We start from the raw sequence: 12,397 nt of genomic DNA on the forward strand, positions 1-12,397 counted from the left end.
TCGCAGATCCTGGCCATCATCTCCATCATGTTCATCGTCCTCTCCACCATCGCCCTGTCCCTCAACACGCTGCCTGAGCTGCAGAGCCTCGATGAGTTTGGCCAGAGCACGGACAACCCGCAGCTGGCCCACGTGGAGGCCGTGTGCATCGCGTGGTTCACCATGGAGTACCTGCTCCGCTTCCTGTCCTCGCCCAAGAAGTGGAAGTTCTTCAAGGGCCCCCTCAACGCCATCGACCTGCTGGCCATCCTGCCCTACTACGTCACCATCTTCCTCACCGAGTCCAACAAGAGCGTGCTGCAGTTCCAGAACGTGCGCCGCGTGGTCCAGATCTTCCGCATCATGCGCATTCTCCGCATCCTGAAGCTCGCGCGCCACTCCACCGGCCTCCAGTCCCTGGGCTTCACCCTGCGCCGGAGCTACAACGAGCTGGGCCTGCTCATCCTCTTCCTCGCCATGGGCATCATGATCTTCTCCAGCCTCGTCTTCTTTGCTGAGAAGGACGAGGACGACACCAAGTTCAAAAGCATCCCGGCCTCTTTCTGGTGGGCCACCATCACCATGACGACTGTCGGGTACGGAGACATCTATCCCAAGACTCTCCTGGGGAAGATAGTGGGGGGACTTTGCTGCATCGCCGGGGTCCTGGTGATCGCTCTTCCCATCCCCATCATCGTCAACAACTTCTCCGAGTTCTACAAGGAGCAGAAGAGGCAGGAGAAAGCCATCAAGCGAAGAGAGGCTCTGGAGAGGGCCAAGAGGAATGGCAGCATCGTATCCATGAACATGAAGGATGCTTTTGCCAGGAGCATTGAGATGATGGACATCGTGATTGAGAAAAATGGAGATAAGAAGGATAAACTCCAAGACAACCACTTGTCTCCCAACAAGTGGAAATGGACAAAGAGGACACTGTCCGAAACCAGCTCCAGTAAGTCCTTTGAAACCAAGGAGCAGGGATCCCCTGAGAAGGCCAGATCGTCTTCTAGTCCTCAGCACCTGAATGTCCAGCAGCTGGAAGACATGTACAATAAGATGGCCAAGACCCAGTCCCAACCCATCCTCACTACCAAGGAGTCTGCAACACAGAGCAAACCAAAGGAAGAACTTGAAATGGAGAGTATCCCCAGCCCTGTAGCCCCTCTGCCCACGCGCACGGAAGGGGTCATTGACATGCGCAGCATGTCGAGCATCGACAGCTTCATCAGCTGTGCCACAGACTTCCCCGAGGCCACCAGGTTCTCCCACAGTCCTCTGGCTTCACTGCCCATCAAGGCTGGGGGCAGCATGGCTCCAGAGGTGGGCTGGCGGGGAGTCCTGGGGGCCAGCGGGGGCCGGCTGGGGGAGGCCAACTCCACCCCCGACGGCAGCCACTCCTCGAGCTTCCTCATCGAGAGCCCCAAGAGCTCCATGAAGACCAACAACCCCCTGAAGCTCCGAGCACTCAAAGTCAACTTCATGGAGGGGGACCCCAGTCCCCTGCTCCCCGTTCTGGGGATGTACCCCGACCCTCTTAGGAACAGGGGGGGCGCTGCAGCCGCTGTCGCAGGACTGGAGCGCGCCACCCTCCTGGACAAGCCCGTGCTGAGCCCAGAGTCCTCCGTCTACACCACGGCAAGTGCTAGGACGCCCCCCAGGTCGCCCGAGAAACCCACAGCAATAGCATTCAGCTTCGAAGCCGGCGTCCACCAGTACATCGACGCCGACACGGACGACGAGGGGCAGCTGCTCTACAGCGTGGACTCCAGCCCTCCCAGGAGCCTCCACGGGGGCACCAGTCCCAAGCTCAGCCTGGGCCCCAGAGCGGACAAGAACCACCTCGAGAGCTCCCCGGTGCCTACCTCCCCCAAGTTCCTTCCGCAGAACTGCCTTTACCCCGCGGAGGCGCTGACTGGAAGGGGCCCCGGGGCCCAGGAGAAGTGCAAACTCGAGAACCACCTCTCCCCCGACGTCCGGGTGCTGCCCGGGGGAGGGGCCCTGGGGAGCAGCAAGGATCAGAGCTTGTGAACTGGCCGCGGAGGCCAGCGTGCAGGTGGGGCCCAGGGGGGAGGGCGGCTGGCTGCTGCCGCAGAGCTCTCCCGGGTGGACTCGGGACAGAGAGTCTCTGCAAAGCCCCCAGGGACTCCAGAGAAGGTCCCCTAAGACCCGGAGAGCCAGGACAGGCCCGTCAGCATGAAACCGGCCATGCCGGGGAGGACAGCGGCTCCCTGTACCAACCCTGCTGCCCTCTGTGGGAGATGACAGGAGCTCACAGCCGCCACCACCGCAGCGCCACCTAACTGAGGCCACCCACTCCCCGCTCTTCTCTCGAGGCTGTCTGTCACGGCCTCCGAGGGCAAGTGTCCATCGCCCCGGCTTCCGCGGGAGGAGAAACTAGAACCAGTGGCTGTTGAAAGAGTGGGTTGGCCGATTTGGTATGGGGTGTGGCGGGCCACCTCCAGGCCCACCTGCCCGTCACCTCCTGGATTGTCACCTCCTGGATGGATCCGCTGTTGGAAGGCTACTGAGAAAGCCTGTGTCGCCGGAAAGTCTCCGCGCCGCAAGTCCAGATCCCGGCGCAGACCTCACTCAAAAGACTTCACGGACTTCAGTGTCCCGTCGAGCCTGAGGTTTTGTGTTGAGATGTCATCAGGGTGAGTGGCACCATTTGTACTCAATTTTAATTGCCCCCAGCAATCTGGGAAGGGTTCAGAAGGAGGAACTCAGAGCTTTGGCCTAGGGATATAGGAGGAAGATGCTTCTGTGCTCGCTAGGGTAGACTGGAAAGATATGCAAGTGTCAAATATGCAAAAGAAATAGCTACTCAAAGAGACCGTGTGCTACCGAAGAACAGCATCAAATCCAATTTCTTTTTTTCTTTTCTTTCTTTTTTTTACCTGCAAAAATGCAAGGGAAAGAACACCCTCATTGAAATGCCTCATCCGGACTCCTGAATGCCTCCTGCTACAGCGGGGAGATCGCCTACTATGATAGAAAGTTCTTTTTGTTTCCTGTTATATTCAAGCTAAAAAAAAAAAATGTTAATAAAAAGCACTTTATGTTTTTCAAAAATAGTTCTACCAGGGACAGTGTCCACATCTTGCACTTTAAACAAGCACTATTTCCGGGGGCCACTTGCTGACCCTGTGGTTGGGTTGTGGCCACATGCCCATTCTGGCCACGGTGGGTACCACTGTCGGCCACACCAGAGTCTGTGGCTCCTTCCCTGCCCCTCTGGAGGCTCCTCCCCGCACCCCTCAGGGGGCAGGAGGGGCCAGGGCCTCCCCCAGACTCGAGTACAGGAGACGGGCGCACCTCAGAAGGTCGCAGCGACGGTTGGGCACCGGGTGTTCCACTCCGCTCTCTCTGTCCACCAGCCTTGGGTGTGTTTCAGTGTCTGTCCTGAAAGCTCAGCTGTCCCTCCTGCGGCCACCATGCAGACGGTGCAGACACAAGCAATAAGTCTCCGTGCGCATCCTGAGCGCTCTGCTCTGTTTCTTGCTGTTGGTCCTCTGTCCTAGCTTGATGACCTGGCGTTGTCCTGCCTGCTTTTAGTCCCATGGCGTGGCATTGTTGGCTGTCCCTCAGCGCAGTGACGTTGGGTTGGACCACTGTGGTGTCCGTCTGTCTGTCAGTAACGATGCTGTGTTCCAGTCTGCCCGTCTGCAGCACACGATAGTGCCATGTGGTTCTCTTAATGTGACGTTGGTGGGTGCTGTCCCAGGTCCAGTGGTGTGCTTCTGCCTGTCCTCGGTACAGTGCCAGACATGTGTCTTCCTGGTGGCTCGCCTGTCCTTCACTGGCTGGTCTGCCCACTGTACAACGGCATCACCTACCTGTCAGTACACAAGTATCACAGGGTTGTCCTGCCTGCTCTCCACTCAATGGCACGAGATTGGCCACCTGTCACACATATGATCATGTAGGATCATTTCCCACTCAAAAATACGTGTTCTCTGCTGTACAAGAACCAATTCAGACCACTTCTCAGCATCCCCAGGGACTGTGGATCCTCCCGAAAGGGAACAGTCCTGTTATCTGCTGATTTAACAAGGAAAAAAAGAACTCAGTTCTTCCTAGGGGTCTTCAGAGCATTCGCACAGCAAGCGCATAGGTCCTGGGGCAGGACAGTGTGAGGCCACCTGGGGCAGGACAGTGTGAGGCCACCCTATGTCGGTTGGCACATTGGAGGCAGGAAAGAGCAGCGCTTCCGAATCCTTCCTGGGTGTACCTCCGGGGCTGGGCCTGTTGAGGACGACTGGGGGACAGTCCTGGCCGGCATCTTTGTGTCTCTCTCGTTTCCATCACGTTTCTGTCCACCATCAGCACAAATGTGAAAATTCAGGGAAAACAATCAAATGCTTTTTGATAAAAGTAAATAGTTGTGATTTCTGATTCAGATATTTTTAGAGCTGATGCTATCTATAAAAAAAAATCAGTACCACTAACAATAATATAGTCTATTTTACATATCAGGAGAGCAAACATGTTTAAATATAGCCATATATTGCAAGAGGGAACTCACCACCCCTTCTTTAAACCAAGGCATTTCATGTTGGTTGAAGCAGATGAGGAGTGCACAGATTGGAAAGACCCTTCCTTCCTTCCGTCCTTCCGTCCTTCCTCCCTCCCCCCCCCGCCTTTTTTTTAACTAATAACCAATTGGTGCAACTCTCCTTGTAACCAAAGGCCCTTTCTGTCTTGTGTCACGCTGGACCTGGCCCCTCCTCCCTCGTGTGTGTTGTCTGACCTTAAAGTAGCATTTTATTGAGTCACTTTTGAAGGACGAATTCAGAAGTATCATTAAGAACCTACCTTTTCAGGCTGCATAGCCAGAGTCCTATATAGAGTTCTTATAGAAACAGAATCACTGAAATTCAGCATATACTATGCTTAGAGAGTACTCCATTGCAGTTTGGGTTCTCCCCTCCTTGACTCTGTGTGTGTTGTGGGAACACAGCTTCTACCCTGTGCTCAACTCAAAATAGAGTATCGTGACATTCCCCAGCCTTCCCCACCCCCCTCTGCCAAACAAAGGACATACCCAGATTCTGCACATGCATACGCCGACCTGAACCAGTGTACCCGTGCGGCCACGCACTGGGAAATCTACCCAAGGGTCCCCACTGGGAAGCGGAACTTGACGGACGGCCTTGGTAGTGAAGAGGAGAGCCGTGGTTTGGGGCAGCTGAAGAGGACTGGGGCCTGCCATCGGTCGCCATGTGTCGATGAACCCATCAGACACAGGAAGCAGGTGGACCCAAGCAGGCAAGACCGGCGGCTGGAGTTCAATGAAACTCACCATGAATCCAACTGAGCTGAACTTCCACCATCACCAGAAAGGGCTAGGGACCAGGCCACTGCATGCTCTGGTCACACCGGGAGGGTCTGGCCACCTGGGGGAGAGGAGGGCCAGCCCCGGAGGAGCCGCTCATTGGCCTTCTCCTCTTTGGGCAAAAGAGAAGAAGAGGTCTGTGGTGCCGTAGATGTCTCAGTGCCTTCTTTAGGAATTCTATCTTAAGCACACTTTTAAGGGGAAAGAAAAAGGAGAGAGAACACTTGTTCCCGGGAGGCCCCTGTCTCTAGAAAGATCGGGCACCAAGAGGGAAGAAGAAGAAGGAAGAGCAACAGAATCCTGAGGAGCCCTGTCCTTCCGACCGCTCAGCCTGCCCCCACGGCGGCTGGTGACACAAACTCCTTCCTGCGGTTCCCCAGTGTCCTCCGTGTCTCGGGACCCACAGCCTCGTCTCTGCCTTCCTCCTGATACGACCCGCTTTTCTAAGGGAAAACAAAACAGTGTTCTCTTCTGTAAAACCGAAATGTGCTGTTGATATTTGTAACATTGTATATTTCTGTCCTGCTCCGAGGTGACTGGGATGTCTAGTCCATGAACAAGCAGATGTTTAAAATTCACCACCGACGAGGGTCTCTGAAGCCAGATCCCCAGACCCCCACCCGCTTCCTCCCTCATTTCTCTGCCGACTAGACTCAAGCACCGTAACCCCAGGTTTTCCAGCCTCCATCAAAGGTGGCCACAGCAAAAGTTCCTCGCCTTCGGGGAGTTTAAAATGATTGTTTTTTGTAACTTCAAACTTGGCAGAAGAAAGAAGGGGCATTCCTGAATCCCCAGAAGGACAAGAAAGCTCCCCACCCCAAGCGGGTGTTTCCTCACCTGCCACCGCTTATGTGACTTTCATGTCACCCAGCGGGATGACCCAACCCAGCCCTGGCCACATCCAGAAATAAGAGTCAACCTCGGCGCACCTTCGTGGTTCTCCTGGCTCTAAAAGCATCTGATGTGTGACTATGTCACAGAATGACCACACATCTCAGAGTAGTCTATTTTTCTGTTCAGATAAAAAAATATATATATGTATATGTATTTTTAGCAAATTTATAATAGGGCAATTGAGTCTAATTTCTTCTTTTGCAATACAGAGTGGTATCTTAGGAGTCTCATGGTTGGATATTATCCTAGCTGATATTTTCTGATCTTTTTCATTTCCTCCCAGAGTCCTTTGGGCTTTTTTCTTTTCTTCCCGTGGATGCTGATTCTCTGGAGGTGGGAAGACTTGGGGTCTGACTTCCTGCCTGTAGGCCTTTCCGGGCACTAGGAAATGTCTGTCTCTTACCTCATTCCATCTTTGTGTTTCTCCTACTCGTTGTTCTCTAGAACCCAGGGCTCAGATGCAGGAGCGAGAGGAGGGGAGTCGGTAACATTGACCCTCAAAGTCAGCCCTGAGCTGACTCAGGGCTGAGCTCCTACCCCCACCCTCCAGGAATCTGAAAGGTCTGTTTTTTTCCTCCCCCCAAATCTTGGAACCAAAAGCCTCATGCAAGCAAACTCGTCCCTGGCTTCTCTGAGGTCCAGACCACTCCCAAGTCCATCTCGGTCAGACTGCTCCCACGACCAGTGTCCAGCTCCCGGTACCACCAACCAGACCTGAAGACCAGAGCGTGTTCAGGTTTCTCTGAACCACAGAAAACCATGCTGGGCCCCAGATCTCCTCCACTTTGCATCAGCCCCTCATTTCAATCCACTTCTAACTGAGAAACAGTGGTCACACACCCTTGCAGCCAAGAGACAAGAAGAGATGGCCCCCAAATCTGCTCTTTCCTCTCCCCTGGCCTTTCCACCTGCCTGGCTGGATTAGTCTCAAGGGCAGCAGTACTTTTCCAGCTTCTGCCTGTCCGAGCCTGAAGAGGCTTTGCACTGTCCTGATAACTAGTTCCACGAGGCAGTTTTTACCATGGGTGGGCAGAGGACAGCTCACTGAGCAGGACCTTCAGCAGAAGGTGATTCTCTGCCCACGGGCTCATGCAGGACCATGAAGAAGGCCCTCTGATCATTCAGGCTTTAGTGTCCCACCTGCCTTCCTGTCTCTGGGCTCTGCCCAGAATAGAGATCTGAGCCAAACCAAGACCCCCAGATAGCAGTGACCCAGCCCCTAGCATGGATCCCCAGAGGAAGCCAACACAAATAGGAATTTGTGCCTCTGGTTTATGCTCCTATTTGGAATCCCCCCCGCCCCACAAAATCCCTGGCAATCTGGAATAAATACAAATAAGATAAAATAAAGCTGACAAGATTTTTTTAACTTTTGCCTCAGAACAACAAAATTACCTCTCAGTCGTTTCCTGGGTTCGGTACCCAGATAGGCAAACCCCCTGGCCCTGGCCGTCTTCACTGGGAAAGAGGGTGCTGTCTGTGTTTCTGTCCACCATCCCCGATGTGCTCTGAGCTTGGAATTTCTCCTGAACTTTCCAAAATGGCATCTTGGAGAACTGAAATGGAAAAGGGCTCTGTTAATTGAGAGAACCCTCCTCTTCACCCGGGAGCCTAACTCTCTTCTTGCCTGCCACGTTCCTGAAAAGATCCCCAAAGGCTGGCCGGGGGGTTGGAGGTGGGACATTGACCGGAAGAAGAGACCACCCAGCTGCCAGATGGCTGCATGCGGGACTCCGACGGGTTCTCTTGCATGAGAGGGACAGGGCAGTCAGTTCCAGCTCAAATTAAGGAAGCCCTTCTGCTAGGCCGGTTGTCTGCTCAGACCCCAAGGCCACCCTGGTCATGAGCCCCCTGCCCTGCAGGTGTTTATAGGGAGGCAAGATGGGACGTGAACTGGGTGACACACAGGGGCCCTGGCATTGCGTGGGAATCAGACTGAGCGATCAAGGCTATTTTGTTTCTCGGTGTGTGTGTGTGTGTGTGTGTGTGCACGCGCGCACGCAGGTGACTTGGATATTCTGGGCACAGGCTTTCCGTGGAGGCGCAGGGCATGGAACACAGGGAGGACGAACTCAGTTTCTAGAACTTGGAGCCATCATAGAGGGTGCCCAAGAAGGAAGGGGACTCTGTTCCCTGCCTGTTCCCGGTCTCCGGCAATTTTAATGACCATGTCAGTCACCCGTCCAGCCCATCCCCAGTGGCCTAACAGGAGCCACCCTGGGAAGGGATTCACACGACCCTCTCTGATGCCAGCCGCAGAGCCGTCTGTGAAGTCCTCCTCTCAGGCTGGCTGTCTCATGGTGCTTCTGCCCTGTGCCCAGTGATCTCTCTCCCACCCACCAACCAGCCACCCACTGCCCAGGCAATAACAACGGCACCCAAAAGGGCTTTTATTTTCTGGCAAGTACAATAGGAGATCCCTCCCTTTCCAGACCTGGGAAATCTCTCCCCGTGAAGTAAACCCAGCAAGGCGAACCGGAGACAGGCGACCCAGATCCCGTTTTAACAGCAAAAGGATGTCAGCTGCCGCCAAGCAGAGGGCCTCTCCCACATCCCTTCCCAAATGGGCCTTCCCCAAACAGAACATAGGAGGGCAGTCCAGAAAGACCCGCCCTCGTTGTGTGGGGTGGGCTTGGGGAGGTGGGACTTCATCTGCAGGTAAGCCCGGCTCCAGGTGGCACTGGGGTTTTTATAAGGTGAGGCCGGCGCTGGGGGTCCGGCTCTGCGGGAGAGCACTTGCCTAGCACACAGGAGGCCCTAGGTTCCCTCCCCTGCACTCGCATTTAAAGAAAAAGAAAAGAAAGAAAGAAAAGATAATAAGGAGAAGTGGCTGATGTGTGTGGCTGGGCCCACTGCAGCTGCCTTCTCCCAAACTAAATCAAACAAAAGCCAGCCTCCAGGATCTTACCCTGGAGGATAAGGTGAGAGCCTCTGCCCTGCAGAAACTGCTCGAGGCTGCAGTACCTGACCAGTTCAGGAAATGCAGGAAACCCCCTGCTGTGTTCCTCTTGGACTCCCAGGGCTTGGCAGGGACCACCCCACACTGGCTGCCTCCTGGGCGAAGCTGGATTAGAGAGAAGCAGCACAGGAGAAGGGGTCCGGGTCCCCTACAGCGTGGCTCTTGGCCCCTAGGTTTAGGGCCTTCTGAGACCCTGAATGAGCTTGGTATCCAAGAGCAGGGTGAGCCTGGGTGCGTGTGCAGGTAGCTGGCCCCTTGGCTCTCCAGACCTTTCTTGACCTCAGTCCAAGGTCAAGGGCGGGGATCCCCATTTTCTGTTCCAGGATCTCAGGGTTGTGTGCCAGCATGTGCCCTTGGCATACAGTGGCCATCCAGCCTGTTTTTGGAGAGTGAATGTGTGAAGGATGGGCCTGGGTGGATGACTGGCAGGTGGGCGAGGGCAGGGGGAGGGTGTTACCTGGCTGGATGCTGCCAACCGAGGGAAGGAGACTCAGGAGCCCCCCTCGCTGAAGCCCATAACACCCCACCAATGCCACCTGTTCTTCGCCTCCATCTGGGCTCACAATGACATCCAAATTTGACAGTTGTAGTCCCCAAGCCGATTAGGGCCACAGTCCTTTAGAGCCTCCCTCCCCCGAGAGCCCAGGAGGTGGCTCAACCTCCTTCCTGTCTTCCCGCCCTGCAGTTTCCAGCCTCTGGTTTAGTGGAGCTGTCGCTCGTCTCTGGGGAGACCATGGTTTTCCCGCTAAACCAAGGGTCCAGTGTGGGCTTTCCCTTGGTCCGGGGCTTGCGGGTAGGAACAGAGGGGCCACCACCTGGAACTGTATTGCACTGCTGAGCCGCGGAGGCTGCCTGTCCTCCAGCTTCAGAGCCCATGGTCTCCTCTTTCCTGAGCCTCAAAGCCCCCCATGACAGCATGTGCCCCCAATCCAACAGCTGAGACCCTGTGTCCCTCCAGAAACCGTGGTGTGAGGTTGGGGTTTTCCTTCCTGCAAAGCCATCTGATTGCCCCGCCCTTGATGGGGCCAAGCCAATCACACAGCCATAAACAACCAACGTCCTCAGCCCCTCTCTCTGGGGTCGAGCCTGTGGGTCTGTTCATCTCTCATCAGTTTATGTCTAGTCCTTCCTGTCACGGGGACGGTGAGCACGGGCCCCCGTGCCTGTGTGCTCCCTCCCCCTCCTCCCTCCCTCTCTCTCTCTCTCTCTCTCTTACACACACACAGAAACCAAACAACGGAAATCCCAGTGTCTTTTTATGCATGTGGTGAGATGAAATTGTGATCCTTGTGTGACCTCCAGCTGCTGCCCTGTCTTGTAAAATATGTCCAGATGTTTAAGAATTTCCAAGCAAATGGTCCCTTAACCAAGTCTGCCGAGTTCAATAAAAGGTATGGAGAAAACAAACTCGGTGGTGCTGGTTTGTCTTTGTGGAGGGTACGGGGGGGGGGCAGGGTGGGAAAGGCCATAAGAAGGCTGGGGACCTAAAGGGGCACACGTATGTTTTCTCTTTCCCCCGAAGAGGGAGGGTGTGAAAATGCAGAGCAGTGGCAACCCCCACCCTGGGGGACTGTGTCCAGGCCTTGAAGCCCCACTGTGGTCACACGGCCCTCGGCAACTGTGGCTCTCAGAAAAATGTCTCACGACAGAAGGCAGAGGCTCAAATGCTGACAGGAGACGGGCAGGTGACATAGTGAGTAAAGTAGCCTCCTGTGAGACACTGGGGCGGCAGCGAGTGAGGAGCCTGGACAGGCGCACCCCGAGGAAGCAGGACCCCTCCCTCTGGCCGTGAGCGCGCAGGGCGGCGCTGGATCTTTTGAAGAGAAGCCAGAGATCTGGATTTTCATGGGAAATATCCCAACTTATAAATGTCACCTAGGAATCCCGGGCTTTTAGCCGTACACTGACCAGATGAGCACAAGGCTCGAGGACTTCAGTCTTCGTCTCTTGGTGCTGTGTAACAAGTCACCCCAACGCCCAGCAGGCGGAAGGGGTTGTCACCTCATTCGTGGTGTGTGTAGGACAGGGGCTCAGGATCACCTGCAGCGGGTGGTCCTGGTCGGGGTCTGCCCAGAGGTCTCAGTCCTCTGCTCATCTGGGCCCTGGCGCCTCTGCACTTGGGCCCAGGAGCCTCGCTGCTCTCTGGCTGCGGGCAGGAGGCCTGTGCTGCTCACCCCGCGGATCTCAGTGCAGGGCTCCTGCGTGTCCTGATGGCCCAGCAGCTAGCTTCCTTGAGAGAGTGGCCCAAGGAGACCTCAAGCAGGAAGCCACAGAGCCTTTTGTGACGGTCTCAGAAATCAGACACCCTCACTTCCTCCAAACTCTCCTCCTCAACAGGGAGATACGGAGTCCAGGTCACACTCAGGCGGGTAGAAACCCACCTCTGCAGGGAAAAGTGCCAAAGATTGGGGGGAGGGGCATTTTTTAAAAATTAATTAAGGACTTAATTGTGCAGTGCTGGAGATCTAACCCAGGGCCTCACGAAGCCAGGTGAGAGCTTGCCAGGCCTGGGGACATGTTTGTAAACTACTCATCCTGAAGCCCTGTTTAGCAGAGGGTAGTTTTCCAACCGCAGAATGTCACAGCCCAGGAAAATTTCCCATTGGGTTTGGGCAAGTGTTACTAGCATTTTATTTTTCTACGTAAAGATGGTAATAATAATAATAATAACCTGCTATCATCACCTTGTGAAACAAAGAACATTTCAAATCCCCAAAGTGGATTATCTCAGAATAAGAGACAATCCTTTAAAAGCAAAATTACATTATCAGGAGCTGTAATCCCAGTGACTCAGGAGGCTAAGGCAGGAGGATCACGAATTAGAGGCCAACCTCAGCAATTTAGTGAGGCTCTGAGCAATTCAGCAAGACTCTGTCTCAAAATAAAAAAATGAAAGGGCTGAGATGTGGCTCAGTGGTGACCCTGAGTTCAATGCCCAGTGCCCAAAAACAAAACAAAAAATTTTTTTTGTTGAAGTTTTTAATAGATCAGAGTTTCTCAGCTCAGCCCAATCAACGTTTACGGCAGCACATTCTCTGGGGGGTGTCCCATGCACTGTGCACTGCTCCACAGCATACGACGGGGCCTCTACCGGAGGCAGATGGCACCTCCGTGAAGCTGCAACAATCAAAAATGTTTCTGGACATTGCCAGCTGTCCCTTGAGGGATAAAATCACCTCCAGTTGAAAAATACTGGAGGAGGTACACAGTGCAAGGTCTAAAAGGTTCAG

General features: G+C 54.5%; 1 protein-coding gene across 1 annotated transcript in view; it reads left to right on the plus strand.

Annotated features, from left to right (window-relative positions):
- Window positions 1–10,574, plus strand: part of Kcnb1 (potassium voltage-gated channel subfamily B member 1) — an 85,087-nt gene extending 74,513 nt beyond the window's left edge. Inside the window, exon 2 of the mRNA XM_046433815.2 lies at window positions 7–10,574. Within this exon, the coding sequence (XP_046289771.1) occupies window positions 7–2,007 (2,001 nt within the window). The 3' untranslated portion in view covers window positions 2,008–10,574. The remainder of the gene's footprint in view (window positions 1–6) is intronic.
- Window positions 10,575–12,397: the final 1,823 nt, after the last annotated feature.

This window comes from Marmota monax, unplaced genomic scaffold (genome assembly GCF_021218885.2).
Source record: "Marmota monax isolate L192 unplaced genomic scaffold, Marmota_monax_Labrador192_F-V1.1 WCK01_AAM20220418_F8-fsc00014, whole genome shotgun sequence".
In the NCBI taxonomy this organism is placed as follows: domain Eukaryota; kingdom Metazoa; phylum Chordata; class Mammalia; order Rodentia; family Sciuridae; genus Marmota; species Marmota monax.